General features: G+C 42.7%; 1 protein-coding gene across 3 annotated transcripts in view; it reads left to right on the forward strand.

Annotated features, from left to right (window-relative positions):
- The first annotated feature begins 5,221 nt into the window (after positions 1 to 5,221).
- The window catches only part of rdh8a (retinol dehydrogenase 8a), a 96,365-nt gene continuing 78,654 nt past the window's right edge, over positions 5,222 to 22,932 (forward strand). For 2 of the 3 annotated variants that reach the window (XM_073069106.1, XM_073069104.1), the window contains exons 1-2: positions 5,222 to 5,332; positions 5,732 to 5,848. In XM_073069106.1, the coding sequence (XP_072925207.1) occupies positions 5,743 to 5,848 (106 nt within the window). In that variant the 5' untranslated portion in view covers positions 5,222 to 5,332; positions 5,732 to 5,742. Of the gene's footprint in view, positions 5,333 to 5,392; positions 5,507 to 5,731; positions 5,849 to 22,932 lie in introns of those variants that run through there. The other variant, XM_073069105.1, reaches the window with a different exon arrangement.

Genomic DNA, 22,932 nt, shown 5'->3' on the forward strand with positions numbered 1-22,932 from the left:
TCATTTTACCCTTTCTGAAATCCCCAGTCAGCTTTTTGGTTTTATTGTCATTGAGTGCAGTTTTAAAGTGTCTTCTCATTGCTTTCTAAAATTTAACCCCTCAGACAAGCTTTCTTTAGTTCTAGCATTTTCTGGTGCTGTTGTATTTGCATATTTAGGCTCGATATGAACCAAATCACGAGTCCTGTATTTGCCAATATGTAGAGCGGTCCATGTTGACCACCTAATCTGTGACAGTGACCTTTAAAGTGGACAATATGGGATGCTCTGTTCTAATATTACCAAAGATAATAAATTTGTTACTTGCAGTTCTTGTAGCTAAAATTGACATAGTACAAATTAACTTATGATACACATGATAACCAGTACAACATATTTACAAATACTTGATAAAACATTCATTCTGCCTTTCCACTTTGCAAATATCTTTATGAAAACAAATCCAGGATCTTTTTTCTCTTATGTTTGTGTTAATTTGGTAGGAAGTGGCACATGAATGTTTTCTTGTAACATACGAAGACTGAAGGAAGTCGACATGTCAGACAACACCTGTGAGAGGAATAAACAGCTGACATTTTAGAACAAGACCCTTCACCAGCTGGAGGAACTCAGCAGGTCAGGTAACATGTATGGAAAGGAATAAACAGTCAATGTTTTGGGCTGAGACCCTTCATCTGAGGTCCTGAAGAAGGGTCTTGTCCAGAAGCATCTACTGTTCATTCCTCTTGTTGATACTGCCTAACCTGCTGACTTGTTCTAGCATTTTGTGTGTGTTACTTTGGATTTACAGCATCTGCAGAATCTCCTGTGTTAATGTTCCACGTGATGCACAAAATAGGAAACGGTTGCCCTCTGAAATCCTGTGTTTTGTAAAATGTCTTCTGTTTGGAGGTGATTTATGATCATTGTCAAATAAAATGTTTCCTGTGGGCATATTCCTGAAAGAGTTAATTTTCCAAATGCGTATACTAATTTTCCTGGAGTGATCCACAATGATTTTGAATAGATAGAGAAACTTAGCTCTCTGCTTGTGTGACTCTGGACCTCAGCCTTAGAAGAAAATCCCAGAGGTGGTAAGAGTGTCTATAAATCTGAAGTCAACAGGAATCAAATGGGTTGGGTCAGTTCTGGCGCAGGAAGAGGGTTGTGGTTGATGAAGGTAAATGGTCCCAGACCCAAGATGCCACTGCAGGAATTACAGATGCCATGTCATTGACCCAACCATCTCGGGCTGCTCTGATGGCCTTTCCATTCCAAGGTCTTAAGTGGGTGTTGATTTCTGATAATTGTTCCTGTTAATTCGGCATTCCTCAGCAAGTGAGCCATGCCTCCATTTGGGAAGACGTACAGCATTCAGGCATGGGTCGATGAGGTAAGTAATATCTGTGCCATCTCTGTGTCTCAGCTCTGCAATGTCTCAAGCTCATCTGCAAAAGGAGGAGGCAAAAGGGTTGTATCAAACCAATCCTGTAAAAGCCCAGAGCTACAGAAGCTCCAAAAACCTCATCCTTGGGAGAGGAGGGATGCATCAAGAAGATGGGCTACACTTGAGGACAATTTGAAGGACTGCCCTGGACAGAGGACTCTAGTGACAGAGCTGATGTTGGCAGCTTGTGATTAAGAGAAATCTTGATGTCTCATTACTCAAAGGGATGACCATCACTCAAATGTAAAAAAAAGAAGCAAATCAAGGTGATTTTGATATTACTCGTGCACAATCTTCCAGATCCTGCTTGAAAGGTTAACCCTTTTGTTCTGGCATGGCATTTTACAGGACCAGTGACGGGTTCATTTCCTGTCACTGTCTAACCCTGTGGGTTTCTTGCTTCCTCCCACATTCCACTCAGTCTGCCACCCAAAACATCGGGGCGTCATGATTGACTACCGAGTTGCCTGGATTTACTAAACAGACTACGAGCAGGTTAGAGCAGTGGTTCCCAACATGGGGCGTACGCCCCACGGGGGTAATTCGAGAATGAGTTATTAACAGTGAATTTTTTCTAGTAAGTCTGTGTGAGTATGAGTGTGTGTGCGTGTTAATACATGTGTGTATATACAGTATGCATACATAAAAATACTTGTGTGTATGTACATGTGTAATTGAGTATGTACTGTATATATAGTGTATCACCATCACTACAACCATCAAATGGCTTTCATAATTAAATTAATGAATTGACTGATGTAGGAAGGAACGAATGAACAAGTCCAAACGCGTAAGAAACTCGTACGAGGTCGCGCCAATGCCGCTTTTTGCAGTAGCTTTCGGTTCTTGGTGGTGTGAAGGTGTGTACATTGCGTAATCTCTTTTAAACAGTGTATCTGTCTTTGTATGCTGTAGAAAAGAATCGGCATTGTTTTATTTATTTATTATTATTTTAATATCACTTAATGTTTTTTGTACAATTTCTTAGTAATTTCTTCCTCAGAACTTTAACAGTCCTTTGGTTCTTTTATTTTTCTCTTTCATGAATGCCATGTTCTTTGGAAGCTTGTTTAAACCAAGTTAATGGTCTTTTAGGCTTCCTCCAGGTGAATAGGAGTTCGCTTTTTGAATAATAAGAATTATATATCACCACAGGGGGCATCAGGATTTTAGAGGTGATTAGGTGGGGCATGGCCAAAAAAAGGTTGGGAACCACTGGGTTAGAGGCTGAGTATCCTGCAATAACTCCAGGCGAAGACTTGCCTCTCGTGACACCCGCAGATAAAGAGCTAGCACCTTGTATCACTACCTTCAGGACAGGACAGGTGAGAATGCCTTTGCTTTAGCAGATAAGCTAGCAAGCTGACTTGGATGCCCGTTGTCCAAGTGTTGTCAGCTGTTGGGAAGGAATCACTTGGGTTGGACGTTTTTGTTTCATTAGCTAGCATCTGAAAGTTTTTGTTTCATTAGCTAGCATCCTACTACCAGACACATGAACAACTTCTGTCCCAGTGTGATCAGGTTCAGCTCCCAATTCCAATGGCTTTTCACCATCTGCAGAGAACAAATATCATTGCTTACATGTATTGAGGTAGTAAAATGAGAAATTGCTGAACGTAGTGTTGTTGCAGAGAATGTGCAGTTCTGGTAAATAAAGTGCAAGAGTGATGATATGGTAGAATGGGAGTTCAAAAGTTCACCTTTAGTGAATGGGAGTTTGGTAACAGCAGTGTAGAGGCCATCCTTGTATCTGTAACTTCATTACAACCAAGCAGTAGTTGTAGGTATGTGAGTGGTTATTGAAAAGGGCTTCAGCGTCACTAAGGTGGTTTGGTGAAGGTTGACTATGCAAGCTGGTCCAAAGGGAAAGAGGACCAGAAACTAAACCTCCTTCTCCAATCACATTCCATTCATTAGGCATATAATAACAACTGACCCTCATTCGGAGGAGAGGAATAGTGTCCTGGTTAGTTTGATAGTTTACTGCCTTGCATGGAAAGAGGGAATGACAATTAGAAGATCAGAGGAATGTGTATTGACTGAGAATTCACTTACAACAAATTGTCAAATGCCTATCTGATATCACACTATGGTGACGATCACTGCATGTGTTGGCATGAATCTTAAGGTTGCAGTTCAGCCAAGGGGCAAAGGTAGGGAAGTCACCAGCTACCTAAAGAAATGGGACCCAAAGACTTGCACCTTAATCTTGCTGGATTGACGAGAGGTACCAAGAGATTATTTGCTCTGATTGAACAGCCCAAGTTGGGTTTTAAACTTCTGACCAGGACTCAGAAGGAGAAACAAAATTAGAGTCGTGAATCATTGGAACTCCAGTTAACCACAATGAGGGGGCAAGAGCTGAATTACCATAGCTGGACGAGGGAAATCAAGTCCTAAGATTGGTTGAGCTGGAGCAGTGGAGAGGACCTCTTCAAGCAAACTAACTTAAATCAAAAGTGAAAAGTGCATGAATGGCCAGCTCCGTAACACAAACAGCACTGGGATGCAGAATGAACAATCTCACTCCGACATCAGAACACAAGCTGAGTCAATGTACCCCCACACACGTTAAATCCATAAGTGAACAGCAAGGTTCTGAGATAAAATATTTGTCAGGTTAACAGATGAGATTCCCAGAGGGCCAAGACTTACTTTTCTCAGAAGGTATCCGTGGTCTTCAAATTGGTTTTAAGTATTAGGAAAGCTAACAATTTCAATTCACACCATGCCAAATACTTCCAACTACAAATTAACATAAGAACGTAATAGGGTCAGGAGTCGGCCATCTGGCCTGTCGAGCCTGCTCTGCCATTCAAAAAGTTCATGGCTGATGTGGCAGAGGACTCATCTCCACTCACCTGCTCTGTCCCCCCCCCCCCCCCATAACCCTTAATTCCCCTACTATGCAAAAATCTATCCAACCTTGTCTTAAATATATTTACTGAGGTCGCCTCCACTGCTTCACTGGGCAGAGAATTCCACAGATCCACCACTCTCTGGGAAAAGCAGTTCCTCCTGATCTCCATCCTAAATCTACTCCCCTGGATCTTGAGGCTCTGTCCCTCCATATAGACAAACAACTCAACTACTCTTTACCCTCCAAGCCACTCTTCTATACGCAACTGCATTTGCTGGCCAATTATTGCCAACACTGATCCAATTAAACAGTATGAATCTCCACACATCCCACTCACAGGCAATACGAATCATTTATTGCAACAAAGGCTTAACATAGTTGGATCAATGGGAATGATGGTGAGTTAATTTAGTGTCACCTGACTGAAATAGGTCTCTTGGGTGGTCACCAGTGGTTGAATAATCTAATTGATTCTTTAATAAATCCCAATGTTCCCTTTAATTTGTAATGTCCAGTGTGTGCAAAAATCTTGTGCTGTGCGAATTTTTTTGCCCAGTGACAATATGTGTGCACTGAATAAAAACAGTATAAATAAGCCAATTCTAAAATCTGCAGACAAATCATTGCAAACTCCACGCTGCCAACCTGAAAAGGAAATGTGGTTGTGTTCAATCATGAAATATACTCAACATGCCAACGAAATAGAGGGTGACAACCCTTTGTGTGCAGTTTAAATTCCTTTGTGCGCAGGTAGCAAAAGATGTGTGCACGTACACCTCAGAGGGAACATTGATCACAGCTTCTTCATGATTCCCATCTTATTCCCCTTTTCAGAGTACAAACAAACTGCAGCTTGGAAGTAGTCTTTGCATATGTGAATCAGGATAAGCATCCTGTAATAGGGTTAACAACTGATCTCTATTAGGCTCAACACATGACACTGACACACTCAGTCTGTTCGGCACTACCTGAGGAGGGATAATTTGAATAGAACTTGAAGACAAATAGTAGATGAAAGAGATTCTATGACACTCATCTGGAGAATGGTACGGAGTTCCAGAGTCCTTGGGGGGGGGGGGGGGGGTGGGAGTCTTCACTCAGTACCTCCGTATTAGAATTCCAAGGCTTTACTATTGAACCTTTATGGAAATGGAAATGTTCTGTATGTAAATCAACTGTTGTGTTTATAATGGTACAGTCTTGATTACACCTCAAAAGCTGTGAGTATGACATAATATTTTTTTGGGACATTCTGTGGTTGTGAAAGTTGCTGTATTTTTAATTTCTGTTTAAGATTAAGCAGCATTAGCTAACGTTAAGACTGCACAAATCTTAGCCTGGTAGATTACACAATGCCTGCATATTTATTAACAGCTCGCTGTGGCAATGTGACTGATGAGCTTTGTCTGAGTCTACAAACTCCTCGTTATTCTCTCTCCCCGCAGCTGGAGTGACAATGGCAAGCGCTGGGCAAAAGGTTGTGCTGATTACTGGGTGCTCATCCGGAATCGGTTTAACACTTGCTGTCCAACTTGCAAATGATACCAGGAAACAATTTTACGGTAGGTATTTTGCTAGTTTAAAAAAAACTCATTGCAAAAGTAGTGTAGCTATATTATTGTTAAATACATCAAGTAAATAGATGCTATTCTTTATGTAATTTTAATAGATTCCTTTTGGATTGATGTTTTTCACAGACTGATGTCAGTGCAGAAGTAATTATGGTAAAGGAGGGTGAGAGGCGATTTGATAGAGGTGTAGAAGATAATAGGCTTATACGCAGTGGTCACTTGATTACAGGAGGTATCTAATAAAGTGGCCACTGAGTATATGTGGTCTTCTGTTGCTGTAGTCCTTTGACTTCAAGGTACAATGTATTGTGCATTCAGAGATGCTCTTCTACACCTTGTAACACCTGGTTGTTTGAGTTAATGTCAGCTTGAACCACCGGCCATTCTCCTCTCATTTCTTTCATTAACAAAATGTCTTTGCCCACAGAACTGCCACTCACTGGATGATTTTTGTTTTCCTCACCATTCCCTGTAAATTTGAGAGACTGTTGTGAATGAAAATTCCAGGAGATCAGCAGTTTCTGAGATGCTCAAATGACCGTCTGACACCAACAATCATTCCGCGGTCGAAGTCACTTGGATCACATTACTTCCCCATTCCGAATCAGAATCAGGTTTATTATCACCAGCATGTATCGTGAAATTTGTTAACTTAGCAGCAGTTCAATGCAATACAGATAATATAGAAAGAGAAAAAATAAGTATATTTGTATATTAAGTAGATTAAACATAGTGCAAAACACAAATAATATATACTTTTTAAAAAAAAAAGTGAGGTAGTGCACATGGGTTCAATGTCCATTTAGGAATTGGATGCCAGAGGGGAAGATGATGTTGTAGAATCACTGAGTGTGTGCCTTCAGGCTTCTGTACCCCCTTCCTGATAGTGACAATGAGAAGAGGGCATGTCCTGGGTGGTGGGGGTGGGGGTCCTTAATGATGGACGCTGCCTTTCTGAGGCACTGCTCTTTGAGGATGTCTTGGATACTATGGAGGCTAGAAACCAAGATGGAGCTGATTAATTTTACAACTTTCTGCATCTTCTTTCGGTCCTGTGCAGTAGTACCACAATCCCACCCCTCTACCCCTTACCAGACAGTGATGCGGCCTGTTAGAAGCGGTACATCTATAGAAGTTTTTGAGTGTTTTAGGTGACAAACCAACTCTCTTCAAACTCTAAATGAAATATAGCCACTGCCTTGCCTTCTTTATAGCTGCATTGATATGTTGGGGCCAGGTTAGATTCTCAGAGATCTTGACACCCAGGAATTTGAAATTGATCACTCTCTCCGCTTCTGACCCCTCTGAGGGTTGGTTTGTGTTCCCACAACTTGCCCTTCCTGAAGGGGTTTGCTTCGCTGTTTGCTCTGAACAATAACTGAACCTCTTGACCATGTCTGCATACTTTTATGCATTGAGTTGCTGCCACATAATTAGATATTTGCATTAGCGAGCAGGTGTATAATTTATCTAATTAGGTGGTCACTGAGTGTAGATCGAATGGATAGCCAGAGACTTTTTCCCAGGATGGAAAAAGCTAATACCGAGGGCATAATTTTAAGGTGATTGGAGGAAAGTATAGTTGGGGGGGGGGGGGGGGATTGTCAGAGGTAAGTTCTTTACACAGAATGTGGCGGAACGCCCTACCGAGGATGATGGTAGAGGCAGATGCATGAGGGGCTTTTAAGAAACTCTTAGATAGGCATGTGGGTGCTACAAGGATGGAGAGTTATGTAGGAGGGAAGGGTGAATTAATCTTAGAGTAGGTAAAAGATCAGCACAACATCATGGGCCGAAGGGCCTGTACTGTGCTGTTTTGTTTCTATGTTGTAATTGTAAAGTGTTACAAAGATTCTAGTGCTTCTGAGCAATTGGATAAATTCTCACTGTGGAGCAATCTTCCAAATAAACCTATAGGGATATCACAAGCATGATCTGATTTTACGATGGCAGTTCAAGTTAGTTGGAAACTGCCTTGGTCATATCTTGTTAATTAGAGTTTTGTTGGAATCCCTGGAGTAAATTGTTGATTAAACCCTCCTGGATAATTATTTTACTTGTGTAAAATCTCACTTTGGTCTTTATTATAGAAATACATCGAAGTGTTTGAATGAATAGATTTTGTATCAGTACTGCAATTTAAAGTTACATTTCGTTGTCCCTGAAACATGTCTGTTATTCTTCAACCACATTTGAAAGCTCTTTACAACGGTACAGGGAGCTGGCTGCCCTCTGTGTCCCTCCTCTCATTTACCCTTTACAGAGGTACAGGGAGCTAGCTGCCGTCTGCGTCCCTACTCTCATTTACCCTTTACAGAGGTACAGAGAGCTAGCTGTCCTCTGTGTCCCTCCTCTCATTTACTCTGGAACACAGCTGTAGTAGAGATAGTTTTCTGTTCTTGGGAAACTCTGGGATATAAGCTAATAGCCAGCAAGGAGTGGTCACTGAGAAAGCACCAGGGCTAAAGTGGATGCTGTGATACCATTCCATAACTGAGACAGTTTGATCTGAAGTACTGTATATAACTAATTAGAACTCTCCTCTGATTTGCTAGGAGTACACCAGTATTTACAATTACCTGGCCAGCAAGATGAGGTACAAGTTGATGTCACTTGTAAATAAATACATTTAGCAAATGAAATTTCAGTCTCCTTTTGACATTAGATTCTATTACAGAGCAAACTTTACCTGACAGATTTTGTGTAATATTCAGTGGTCAGTATGTCATTGATGATTCTGTAACTCTCAAGGGATCTCTAATTCTTTTCTCTATTTAACATTTGTCTTCAACTGTTTAGTTCTGTTAATTATCTTTATCTACAATGTACAGCAGACTTTAAGCTTGAAACCAAGGGCAGCTTATTTTAAGAGGATTGGTTTCTTTATAGAAACACGTGGTGCCTGAACTCCGATTAACAGGCTGGAGCACTGCGTTAACTCCTTTATGCAGGATTCCCCATGGACCAAGTTGTTGGGACATCGTGACTTTGAAATGAACAGTTCTATATATCAATTGGCACATTGGATAAACATCAATAGACTTAAAAGATTCTGCAGATACTGGAAATCTAAAGCAACACACCCAAAATGCTGGAGGAACTCAGCATCTATGTCAGGGAACATCAACAAACAATTGACATTTTAGGCTGAGACCTTTCATCAGGACTGGAAAGGAAGGGTGAAGAAGATAGATAGATACTTTATTCATCCCCATGGGGAAATTCAACTTTTTTCCAATGTCCCATACACTTGTAGCAAAACTAATTACATACAATACTTAACTCAGTAAAAAAATATGATATGCATCTAAATCACCCTCTCAAAAAGCATTAATAATAGCTTTTAAAAAGTTCTTAAGTCCTGGCGGTAGAATTGTAAAGCCTAATGGCATTGGGGAGTATTGACCTCTTCATCCTGTCTGAGGAGCATTGCATCGATAGTAACCTGTCACTGAAACTGCTTCTCTGTCTCTGGATGGTTATATGTAGAGGATGTTCAGAGTTATCCATAATTGACCGTAGCCTACTCAGCGCCCTTCGCTCAGCTTCCGATGTTAAACTCTCCAGTACTTTGACCACGACAGAGCCTGCCTTCCTTACCAGCTTATTAAGACGTGAGGCGTCCCTCTTCTTAATGCTTCCTCCCCAACACGCCACCACAAAGAAGAGGGCGCTGTCCACAACTGACCTATAGAACATCTTCAGCATCTCACTACAGACATTGAATGACGCCAACCTTCTTAGGAAGTACATTCGACTCTGTGCCTTCCTGCACAAGGCATCTGTGTTGGCAGTCCAGTCAAGCTTCTCGTCTAACTGTACTCCCAGATACTTGTAGGTCTTAACCTGCTCCACACATTCTTCATTAATGATCACTGGCTCCATATGAGGCCTAGATCTCCTAAAGTCCACCACCATCTCCTTGGTCTTGGTGATATTGAGACGCAGGTAGTTTGAGTTGCACCATATCACAAAGTCCTGTATCAGTTTCCTATACTCCTCCTCCTGTCCATTCCTGACACACCCCACTATGGCCGTGTCATCAGCGAACTTCTGCACATGGCAGGACTCTGAGTTATATTGGAAGTCTGATGTGTACAGGGTGAACAGGACCGGAGAGAGTACGGTTCCCTGCGGCGCCCCTGTGCTGCTGACCACCGTGTCAGACCTACAGTCTCCCAACCGCACATACTGAGGTCTATCTGTCAAGTAGTCCACTATCCAATCCACCATGTGAGAGTCTACTCCCATCTCCGTTAGTTTGTGCCTTAAGATCTTGGGCTGGATGGTGTTAAAGGCACTAGAGAAGTCAAGGAATGTAATCCTCACAGCACAACTGACCCCCTCTAGGTGAGAGAGTGATTTGTGCAGCAAATACGTGATAGCATCCTCCACTCCCACCTTCTCCTTATACGCAAACTGAAGAGGATCCTGGGCGTGCCTGGTTTGTGGCCTCAGATTCTGTATTATCAGCCGCTCCATGGTCTTCATCACGTGCGACGTCAAGGCAACAGGTCTGAAGTCATTCAACTCCTTTGGTTGTGGTTTCTTCGGTACCGGGACAATACAGGATGTTTTCCACTGTCTGGGTACTCTTCTCTGCTCCAGGCTCATGTTGAAGATGCGCTGTAGTGGTTCTCCTAGCTCAGTCGCACAGGCCCTCAGTAATCGTGGGGAAACTCCATCCGGTCCAGCCGCCTTGCTGGTACAGATCTTCCTCAGTTGACCTTCCACCTGTGCAGCCGTAATCCTGGGCGTGGGCAAGGTCTCTTGTGAGTGGCTATTTTCCTGTGAGGGAAGTAAGCCTGGTGTGGATTTCTGCGGTGAGGATGAGATTGAGCTGTCGAACCTGTTGAAGAAGTTGTTCAGCTGGTTCGCTTTCTCCACATCTCCACTTATGTTCGCCCTCCGCTTTGCACCGCATCCGGTGATGATCTTCATCCCATCCCACACCTCCTTCATGCTTTTTTTCTGCAGCTTTTGTTCTAGCTTCCTCCTATACTGCTCCTTTGCCCCCCTCATCTGTACTCTGAGTTCCTTCTGAACTCTTTTAAGCTCCAACCGATCACCATCTTTAAAGGCCCTCTTCTTCTGGTTTAGGAGGCCTTTGATTTGACTAGTGATCCAGGGCTTATTATTGGGATAGCAGCGAACAGTTCTAACAGAAGCTGGAATAAGTAGGTGGGAGAGGGGAAGGAGTACAAGCTGGCAGGTGATAAGGTGAGATGAAGTGAGGTGAAAGTGGGTCAGTTGAAGTAAGAAACTGGAAGGTGATAGATGGAAGAGGTAAAGGGCTGAAGAAGAAGCAGGAATCTGACAGGAGAGGACAATCTACCATGGAAGAAAGAGGAGGAAGGGAACCAGAAGGAGGCAAGAAGAGAAGGGGTAAGAGGGTAACCAGAATTGGGAATGGAAAAAGAAAGAAAGGGGAGGGGAGAAATCAATGTTCAGATTTATAAGTGTTGATCAAGTTGTCAATGTTGGTTTATTAATGATCAGTGTTATGATTCCTAAATCAGAAGATATTTTACATTTATTAAATCATCCTTCCTCTCCTACCTCCTTGTTTTACGCATTGGCCTGCTATTTAAAACTTTGTTTTGGGATTGATCTTCCCGCTACAATCATTTCTTTTCTTACTCCAGTGTGGTTTGGAACTAGGAAGCCATCACAAAACAGGGAAACAGGGTCGCTTGTTATCTTGCTTCTGGGTTCAAAAGGTTTGCTTTGGCCCAAGTGTAACCTGTGTCAGAATGGCAGAGGAGGAGCATTCTGGCTGCAAGAGCTGATTAAACATTGATGAGCTCCAAACTGATTCTGCTACCTACTGACTCACTTTCATGGAGTCAAAGACGCTAGTTCTCAGTATTATTTATTTATTTTAATGACACGGTTTGGTTTCATTTGCACATTAGTCGTTTGTCGGTCTTTGTTTACAAAGCCATATAGAAACATAGAAAACCTACAGCACAATACAGGCCCTTCGGCCCACAAAACTGTGCCGAACATGTCCCTACCTTAGAACTACCTAGGCTTTACCCATAGCCCGCTATTTTTCTAAGCTCCATGTACCCATCCAGGAGTCTCTTAAAAGACCCTATCGTATCTGCCTCCACCACCGCTGCTGGCAACCCATTCCACACACTCACCACTCTGCGTTTTAAAAAAAAAAACTTACTCCTGACATCTCCTCTGTACCTGCTTCCAAACACCTTAAAACTATGCCGTCTCGTGCTAGCCATTTTGGCCCTGGGGAAAAGTCTCTGACTATCCACGCAATTAATGCCTCTCATTATCTTGTACACCTCTATCAAGTCACCTCTCATCCTCCGTCACTCCTAGGAGAAAAGGCCTAGTCCACACTTCCTATTCTCATAAGGCATATGACGTAGGCATAGAGTTAAGCCATTCGGCCCATCGAGTCTGCTCTGCCATTCCATTATTGCTTGTTTTTAGCCCTAGCGATATACAAGTTGCCACTCACTCCCCACCTCTTCTTGCAGACTTCAATTTCAGGAAGACATCTTTAGGTTTAGCAGGTATTTAGTTTTCCCTGTAAGATCTAGGTCAATAATAAAAAGAAATTTATTAAACTTTTGCAACCTTCTATTTCCCATTAGTTTACAATGTAATTGCTTGAGGTTTAGAAAGCTATGAAAAACATGGAATTACAGACATAGTCAAGTAGTACTTTGAAATGTAGAAATTCTGCAAGATCCCTCTTATTAAACATATATAGGTAGTTTCTCATAAATTCCATTGTATTTCTTTGTTTTGCTGTAAATGTCTGCAAGAAAAGAAAATGGCAACATGTACTTTGATAATAAATTTACTTTGACTTTGACCATCCACTCCCATGTCCTCTGATATTTATCAGAAGTTGGGTGCAAAATGCTCCACAATCTTGTGTTGTAAAATATCCGGATAGTCAGTCCGTTAGATTCAGTATTTGCCCACCTTAGAAAGCATACTGGAGTCATTATGGGGAAAGGCTCTTCAATTCAATGAGTCAATTCACTTACCAACCTGGGATGTGGGAGGAATCCGGAGGAAACCCATGCAGTCACAGGGAGAACATGCAAACTCCAAACAGGGAGCAGCCTGGGATCGAACCCAGGTCACTGATCATAAGGAGGTAGCAGCAAGCCTTCTGCCCCAGTTCTAACCATGATCTGTGGTTCTTAAATTGGAGGTTCTGAGTTATAGCACAAGAATACTCTGATAATCTGCTGTCTGACTCTTTGGAATTCCTGGTGCTTAGTCAGTTGGCTCACCACATCATGTTTGCCCTTCTCCCTTTCTAGCCGGGTCATAGAATCATACAACATGCAAACAGGCCCTTCAGCCCTACTGATCCATGTTGACCCAGATTCCTCTCTAAGCTACTCCCTTTTGTCTGAGTTTGGCTTGTGTCCCTCTGAACTGTTGTGTTTGATATTGAGGGAGAGTGCAGGAAGACAGACAGAAGCCAGCCATGCAGGATCTTCAACTGAACTTTATTGATAATTCTGCTTGTACAGTATGTGAATTCCTCCCATGTAGGAATGACTAACTGTGTGATATAGGAATAGCCTATTAAGACCGTAAGATATAGGAGCAGAATTAAGCCATTTGGCTCATCAGGTTAACCATGCTAACTACAGCCTATTATATCATGTGCCTCCAAGTACCCTGAAACCACATCCTTAACAATGGACTCCAACATCTTCCCAACCACTAAGGTCAGACTAACTGGTCTATAATTTCCTTTCTTCTGTCTCTCTCCCTTCTTGAAGAGTGGAGTGACATTTGCAACTTTGCAGTCTTCCAGACCATTCCAGAATCTACTGATTTTTGAAAGATCATTACTAATACCTCCACAATCTCTTCAGCCACCCCTGTCAGAACTCTGGGGTGTACACCATCTGGGCCCAGGTGACTTACAGTATCTACCTTTAGACCTTACAGTTTCCCAAGATCCTTCTCCCAGGTATGGCAACTTCATGCACTTCCTGACCCCTGACACTCTGGAACTTCCACCATACTGCTAGTGTCTTCCACAGTGAAGACTGATGCAAAATACTTACTCAATTCATCCGCCATTTCCTTGCTCCCCCATTACTCTCTTTTGCACTGTTTTCCAGCAGTCCAATATCCACTCTCACCTCTCTTTCACACTTTATATATCTGAAGATTGGTTTGGTATCCTCTTTAATATTATTGGCCAGCTTACTTTCGTATTCCATCTTTTCCTTCTTAATAACTTTTTTTAGATAGATAGATAGATACTTTATTCATCCCCATGGGGAAATTCAACTTTTTTTCCAATGTCTAGTTCCAATGTTTAGTTGCCTTCTATTGGTTTTTAGAAGCTTCCCAATCCCCTAACTTCTCAATATTTCTATATAACTGTTGCTGAGGATGTAGAGGACAGCTTAGACACCTCAATATTCCATGAGTAGTAATCCACAGTGAGAAGATATTTGTCTCTTTTTAGCTCAAATGTCTGTGCCTGCAATTTGCCACGGACAGTCTGGGAGTTCTGTAGGATAGAGGTTCAGCATGATTTTTGTGTAGTTTTCCGAAGGCTTCACATTACTTTACGTAATCTCTCAGCTGTGTGCTCAGACCAAGCCACCACACGGATTGCCTCGCTTTTAGGTGGCATTTTTCGATGCCTTGCTGTCCTTGGTGGATTTGACTGCCCTTTAGCGGCAAACCATCAGGAATGGTGAGCGTGTCTCTTACGAGCCAGTAAGGTCCGAGTTTGTGGAACAGCTGTCCTTTTGGAATAGCTGGCCATCCGTGCTTGGAGTATTGCATGACTTTGCTGCTTATTTGGTCCCTTTTCAATTAGAAGTGTGAACTTTGTCCAGTTTACTCTGTGATGCAGGAAAGCTCTCATGTACCTGAGCTAAGTAGATGTTGGTACCTTTAAAGAGGGCAGTGCAGGCTCCCATCCGCTTATGTCTGCATGACATTCTCGACAGAGTGTCTGCTGTTGTGAAAGATTTGCTGGGCACATGTTCAATGTCATAACAGTATTGCATAAGCCTCATTCGGAATCTTTGCAGACGTGTAGGTAAGTTATCCAAGTGTTTCGAGCTGAGGAGGCTGACAAGCAGCCTGTGATCTGCTTCAAGTAGGAATTTAGTGCCTAACAAGAAGCAGCTGAAGTGTTCACAATCCCACACAATTTGGGTGTAACGTTGTTCTGCAGGAGTCGGTGCTCTTGATGCACACGCCACTGGATTCCATACTCCATTGTAGTTTTGCATGAGCACTGCTCCTTGGCCAAAGAAAGAGACATCTGCTGAGACCTTGGTTTCTTCCGACCAAAGATCACCAATGATGGTGGTGAGATAAGCTCTGCTTTAAGTGATGAGAATGAATTCTCCTGTGGTGTGTCCCAGGCCCAAACATTTCTCTGGGAGAGGAGGTCACATAGTGGCTTTGTTTTCTCTGCCCAATTTGAAATAAACTTTCCCAACTGGTTTACCATGCCAAGGAAACTGCAGATCTCTGATACATTCGTTGGTTGTTTCATGTTCCAAACCCCTGGGAATTTGTCTGAATCTGGTTGCACTCCCTCAAAGGACAGTTGATGGTGTAAGAGCCTCACCTCCATCTATGAAAATTCACATTTCTTTTTGTTCAGGTTGATTCCAGCCTGTTTCGGATTCTCCAAGGCAGCTTCCACTCTTTTGTCATGTTCCTCCAATCATGAGCATATTGTCCATGTGGCAGACTATTCCTTCCAGTCCCTCCGAAATTTGGTTCATCCTCATCTAAAAGTGTTCAGGGGCCAATGAGATGCCAAAAGGGAGTCTCTTGAAGGCATAGTGTCCATATGGTGCGATAAAGTTTGTGAGCTTCTGTGAATCAGGAGCTAAATGGATCTGTCAGAGCCCTGAGTTTGTATCTAGCTTGGTGAAGAACTTTGTTCCACCCAGCATACCCAATATGTGCTCTACAGAGGGAAGAATAAACTTCTCCCACTTCACTGCATTATTCAATTTTGTTAATTCAGCACGGATCCTCAGTGTACCACCTGGCCTGGGAACAGGAACAATGACTGCACACTAGTCAGTCGGTCCATCCACTCTAGTTATGAAGTCAATCAACTTCATGCTCTAACTTCCAACTTTGGCTTTGTTCATCAACGGGACCGGTATATGCCTCACTGCGGACATCAGTAGGATGACGTACTCTTTGTTCAGTACCCCAGGCCTGTGAACAACTCCAGGTACTTCTGCCGGTGAACATTGTTCAGGGAAACCAATCTTGCAATAAGGTTCAGCTTTTCAATGGCATGTTGTCCCAGTAGTGGTGAGAAGTGATTTTGAACAACATAGACATCCTCTTCTAACTGTTTCTCATTTTAATGGATGAAAGTAGCAAACATTCCTTTCACACTGAGCTTGCGTTTCCCTGGCCCGTGAGCACTTCCTTCGCTGGGTTTAGCGCAATGCCTGTTTTCTTCACCAGTTTTGTGAACGGACATCTGCCCCAGTGTTTGCTTTGAACGTCACTGCCTCAGTTTGCAACTGAATCATAGTATACCAGCCTTGTTATTTGAATCTAGAACCCCAAGGAAAGCGCTCTCCTTGTCTGAATCATGGTCTTCTTTGACCTCCTGAAGAACTGTTTCTGAGTGTCACTGGCTTTTATAATGGCCAACTCTATTGCACTGGTGGAATTTCACTTGTTTTGCTGGGCAGAGCTCCGTGATGTAGAATGGTGACTTGTGGCATATCCTGCACGTGGACATTTTCCCTGCTCTCTGTTTCGCTTGTCAATTTTGTTTGAGTTGAGCTCTGCTGTCACCTCTTTTTATAGACTTTCTAACTGCACCTTTTCTGATTTTGTACAGCTTCTAGCTTTACCTCCACATCATTTTTTGTATCTGAGTTCTACCTGTTGCTGATGAACATTCTCACTCTGCCGGACCATACTAATAGCTTTCTCTTATGTGAGATTTGCCTGCAGCAGAAATCTCTCTGACAATTTGGAGACTAGTAGCCTGACAACAATCCTGTCTCTAATTAGCTCATCTCTCAGATTTCCGTGTGCACAGTTGTCTGACAGGATATACAATGCTGTGAGGAAGTCATTTACTCTTTCATCTGGCTCCTGTTTTCGGGAGTTGAACTTTGCCCTCACATATATCACATTTTGCTTTCCTGTGAAATATTTTTTGAATTTGTTTTGCACTGCTTTGTACGTTTTTCTGAGCATCTGTCATTCGTAAGCCACCGCTATGTCATCTGCTTTGTCACCCATGTAGTATATCAGTGTGCTTACTTGATGCTCTTCTGAGGCCTGTGAGATGGCTTGCAACCCTAAAGGTCTCAAAGCATCTGAGCCATCTTTCAAAGTCCCCTGCTTTAGAGAAATCAGATGTCTTTGGGGGTGGGGGGGGGGCTTTATTAAGTAAGTAGATGTACGTACTGAAGGTATTTGCTCTATTCTCCTGTTTGCTTATTATTTTATTTATTTGGACTACAAAAGTCATCTTTTCTCTCCCTGAGAGTTTGACTGTCTTCTCTGTTGTGTTTGTGTCTCTGTGCACTTCCCCAGGCTAGTAGCCCACAGGTTATTACAGTGAATCCACTTTTGGATGTAGCTTGAAGGCATTGCCTGGCAGCCCTCGCCAGTTCTCAGCTCATTTTCCACGGTGCATACAATCTAGCATACTAGTGTAGACAGATATTTTTCTTAGAAATATGCGAACAAAAACAGTCTTTGTTGTTGGGGATCTCACTTAGTCCATAGCATGAATTCATAAATGATCATACACTTTTAACACCATGTTGTGTTTGATATTGAGGAAGAGTGCAAAGAGACAACAAACATGAGCCTTGCAGGAGCTTCAACTGAAGTTTATTAATGACTCTACTTGTACAGTACGTGAACTCCTTCCATATGGGAGTGGCTAACTGAGCATCTCAGGTGTAACCTATTAACTACCACAGCCTGAACTTTTCCTTTCCATAAACCTGCCCCAATGATTTTATTAAGTATTTGAATATTTGAGGTTATTTTTTCTTTTGTATGGTACGGTGGAAATTTCCAGACTATGGATAAGTCTTGAGTGAGACTAATTGAGTTTTTGTTAAAAGAAGGGAATGTGGGCTAGATGGCTTGAAGTGAGTGGAAGCAATACCATTGAGAATGAAAAGACGAAGTTCCTAAGGAGAACAAACTAGTGACACTATTACATAGAATTTAGAACAGTGCAGCACAGTATGGGCCATTTGGCCTATTGCGTTGTGCCAACCTAAATAAACATACGCCTTAATCAATCTAACTCTTCCTCCTACTTAGCCCATATTCCTCCATTTTTCTTTCATCTGTATGCCTACCTTGGAGTGTCTTAAATGTCCCAAATACATCACCCTCTATCACTACCACTAGCCATATGTTCAGGCACTTGTGCTCACACAAGTGGGGGGGGGGGGGGGGTGTGTGTGTGTGTGTGTGTAAAAAACTCAGTTGAGATTGGGTCATTCATTACAAAAGGAGAACAAAAAATATCCAACCCATCTGAGTACATCTATCCATTTATTCTTGTGGACCAGTTCGAGCTAACATAGACAAATGACTCAGCAGTAAAAATGACTATTGGTTCAACTATTTATTTATGAAACACCTTTGCTAGGTTTGGAAGGATTATGCACACAAATGAATTTAGGATGAAAATGGATACTTTTTCTGTTTTTGCATATGTTTGGATGCCATGTGATTGTCTTGGACATTATTTTGAACATTTCCTCTTATGTAGCTAGGTGTACGTATTTGTAAGTTGATATACAGTACTGTGGGTTCAGATATCACCATAGAATTATGCCTCCTTCCATTATTATTACGACACTGACATCTGCCTGATTTTTCTGGGAAACTGACCAGGGATATCCTGTTTATTACAGAAAAAAATAATCTTGTATCTACAGTATTGTGTAAAGTCTCAAGCACATGCAAAAAATCTGTAATGCGAAGATGCCTTCAAAAATGAAATGAAAACCTAAATAACAAAAAATTTACTATAAAGAGCAGTGAACTTAAAAACTAAACTTAATATTTGGCATGACCACCCTTTGCCTTTAAAACTGCATCAATTCTCATAGATACACGGTCATGTAGTTTTCTAAGAAAATTGGTTGGTAGATTGTTCCAAGCATCTTGGAGAACTTGCCACAATTCTTCAGACTTTAGGCAGTTTTACTTGCGTCTGTCTCCCCAGGTAATCTCCGACAGCATCAATGAAGTTGAGATCAGGGCTCTGTGGAGGCCATACCATCTTTTGTAGAACTGCTTGTTCTTTTTACTGAAGATAACTCTTTAAGACCTTGGCCATGTGTTTGGGGTCATTGTTCTGCTGCAGAATGAAGTTGCGACTGACCAGATGCCTCCCTGATGGACGAGGATCTGCTTGTATTTCTCAGCATTGAGGATTGCATTAATTCTGATGACACCACCCACTGCTTTTGCAGAAATGCAGCCTCAAACCTGAAGAAAACCTCAGGTGCTTCACTGTTGGCTGCAGACACTCATCCACGTAGCATTCTCCAGCTCTTCTACGGACAAACTGCCTCCTGTTTGAGCCAAAAACTTCACATTTTGACTCATCAGTCCAGAGCACTTGCTGCCATTGTTCAGAACCCCAGTCTGTGTGTCTCTTGACTTTGTTTCCACATTGATAGGATCTCTTCCATGAACACTACTTCTGGTAAGACTTTGGCCCGTAAAGGGGTGTATTTGGGTTTCGGTGAGTTCAGAGCTGATCGCAGTTCTGGACTTCTCCCAATTTAGAAGGGATGTAACTTTGTATCTTTCATCTGCTGCACTCAGTTTCTGTGGCTGATCACTCTGTTTTTGGCTCTCAGCCTTGCCCATTTCTTTGTGCTTCTTCAGAAGAGCTTCGACAGAACAGCTTGAAAGTCCTGGCTGCTATGGAATTTCTGCTTGGAGAGACCTTGCTGGTGACCACCTTGAGTCTTGTTGCTGTGCTCACTGTCACCATGTGTAAGAACTGATGATTTGAAGGTTAAATTGTCACATCTGCCGCAACCTCACCTTTTAGTTTGGTTGTACTTGGCCCAGTTTGATTTCTTCTACACCTGGTTCTGTTTCAGATAATCAGTTTAGTTCATTCAAAGTTCAAAGAATATCTTATTATCAGAGTACATATATGATACCACATACAGCCGTGAGATTCTTTCCTGATTTTTCCTGTGGGAATACTCAGCAAATCTATAGAATAGTAACTATAACAAGATCAATGAAAGATCAAGCAGAGCATAGAAGACAGCAAACTGTGCAAATGTGAATAGCAATAAATAATGAGAGCATGGAAATAACAAGATGAAAAGTCCTTAAAGTGAGGATCATTGGTTATGAGAACATATCAATAGATGAGTGTAGTTATCCTCTTGTACATGAGCCTGATGGTTGAGGGGTCGTAACTGTTAATAAGCCTGATGGTTGAGGGGTAGTAACTATTCGTGAGCCTGATGATTGAGGGGTAGTAACTGTTCGTGAGCCTGATGATTGAGGGGTAGTAACTGTTCGTGAGCCTGATGGTTGAGGGGTAGTAACTGTTCGTGAGCCCGATGATTGAGGGGTAGTAACTGTTCGTGAGCCCGATGATTGAGGGGTAGTAACTGTTCGTGAGCCTGATGATTGAGGGGTAGTAACTGTTCGTGAGCCTGATGGTTGAGGGGTAGTAACTGTTCGTGAGCCCGATGATTGAGGGGTAGTAACTGTTCGTGAGCCCGATGGTTGAGGGGTAGTAACTGTTCGTGAGCCCGATGGTTGAGGGGTAGTAACTGTTCGTGAGCCTGATGGTTGAGGGGTAGTAACTGTTCGTGAGCCTGATGATTGAGGGGTAGTAACTGTTAATGAGCCTGATGGTTGAGGGGTAGTAACTGTTCGTGAGCCTGATGGTTGAGGGGTAGTAACTGTTCGTGAGCCTGATGGTTGAGGGGTAGTAACTGTTTGTGAGCCTGATGGTTGAGGGGTAGTAACTGTTCGTGAGCCTGATGGTTGAGGGGTAGTATCTGTTCGTGAGCCTGATGGTTGAGGGGTAGTAACTGTTCGTGAACCTGGTGGTGTGAGTCCTGAGGCACTTGTACCACCTACCTGATGGCAGCAGTGAGAAAAGGGCATGGCCTGTGTGGTGAGGATCTTTGATGACAAATGCTGCTTTCCTACAACAGCATTTCATGTAGACGTGCTCAGTGATTGGGAAGGCTTTACCTGTGATGTACAGGTCTGAATCCACTACCTTTTGTAGGATTTTCCATTCAAGGGCATTGGTATTTCCTTACCAGGCCTTGATGCAGCCAGTCAATACTCTCCACTCTACCTCTACAGAAGTTTGTCAATGTTTTTGATGTCATGCTGCATCTCTGCAGACTCCTGAGGAAGTAGAGGCACTGTCGTGCTTTCTTTGCAATTACATTTATATGATGGGTCCAGGACAGGCCCTCTAATGTAGTAACATTCAGGAATTTAAAGTTACTGCCCCTCTCCACCTCTGATCCTCTAATGAGGACTGGCTCATGGACCTCTGATTTCCTACTCCTGAAGTCTACAATCAGTTCCTTGGTCTTGCTGACATTGAGTGAGATGTTGTTGTTCTGACACCACTCAGCCAAATTTTCAATCTTCCTTCTGTGTGCTGATTCATCACCCCCTTTGATACGGCCCACAACAGTGGTGTTATCAGTCAAGTCAAATATAGTGTTGGAGCTGTTCATAGGTACAAAGTGAGTAGAGCAGGCTTCGATCATACCAGTGCCTAAGGAGAGTTTGGTGCACCTGTGCTGGTGGAGATTGCGGAGGAGATGTTTTTGCCAATCCAAACTGACTGGGCAAATGAGGAAATCCAGGATCCAGTTGTACAAGGAGGTTTTGAAGTTTTGAAGTCCAGATCTTGGAGCTTACTGATTAGTTTTGAGGGGATGATGGTATTAAATGCTGAGCTGTAATTGATAAGGAGCGTCCATTTGTATGCATCTTTGCTGTCCAGATGTTCCAGGGGTGTAAAGGGCCAATGGGATGACATCTGCTGTGGACCTATTACTCTGGTAGGCAGATCCACATCATCACTCAGACAAGAGTTGATGTGTTTCATCACTAGCCTCTCAAAACACTGCGTGACTGTGGATGCAAGTGCAACTGGGTGATGGTCCTTGAGGCAGGTTACCACGCTCTTCTCGAGCACTGGTATGATTGAAGCCTGCTTGAAACAGTTGGGAACCACACACTGCCAAAGCGAGAGGCTGAAGATATCCCTGAATATATCCGCACAGGTCTTCAGCACTTGGACAGGTACCCCGTCCGGACCAGATGCTTTCCTTGGGTTCACCCTTTTGAAGGCAGCCTGCATGTCATCTTCAGATACTAAGACCCAAAGGTGTGCGCTGGTTTCTCCATGTTCTGACAGTCAAAGTGAGCACTGGGTTCATCTGGAAGCAAAGCTTTGCTGTCTACTATGACACTTGATTTAGCTTTATAAGAGGTTATGGCATTCATAGAAACATAGAAAACCTACAGCACAATACAGGAATCTCGGCCAACAAGGCTGGGCCAAACATGTCCTTGCCTTAGAAATTACCTCAGGTTACCCATAGCCCTCTAGTTTTCTAAGCTCCATGTACCTATCCAGGAGTCTCTTAAAAGACCCTATTGTATCTGCCTCCACCACTGTTGCCGGCAGCCCATTCCACGCACTCACCACTCTCTGCGTTTATAAAAAAAAACAAACAAACAAACAAAAAAACTTACCCCTGACATCTCCTCTGTACCTACTAACAAGCACCTTAAAACTGTGCCCTCTTGTGCTAGCCATTTCAGCCCTGGGACAAAAAACCTCTGACTATCCACATGATCAATGCCTCTATCATCTTATACACCTTTGTCGGGTCACCTCTCATCTTCCGTCACTCCAAGGAGAAAAGGCCAAGTTCACTCAACCTGTTTTCATAAGGCATGCTCCCCAATCCAGGCAACATCCTTGTAAATCTCATCTGCACCCTTTCTTTGGCTCCCACATCCCTCCTGTAGTGAGGCGACCAGAACTGAGCACAGTA

Source organism: Hemitrygon akajei, chromosome 16, assembly GCF_048418815.1.
Source record: "Hemitrygon akajei chromosome 16, sHemAka1.3, whole genome shotgun sequence".
NCBI lineage: Eukaryota > Metazoa > Chordata > Chondrichthyes > Myliobatiformes > Dasyatidae > Hemitrygon > Hemitrygon akajei.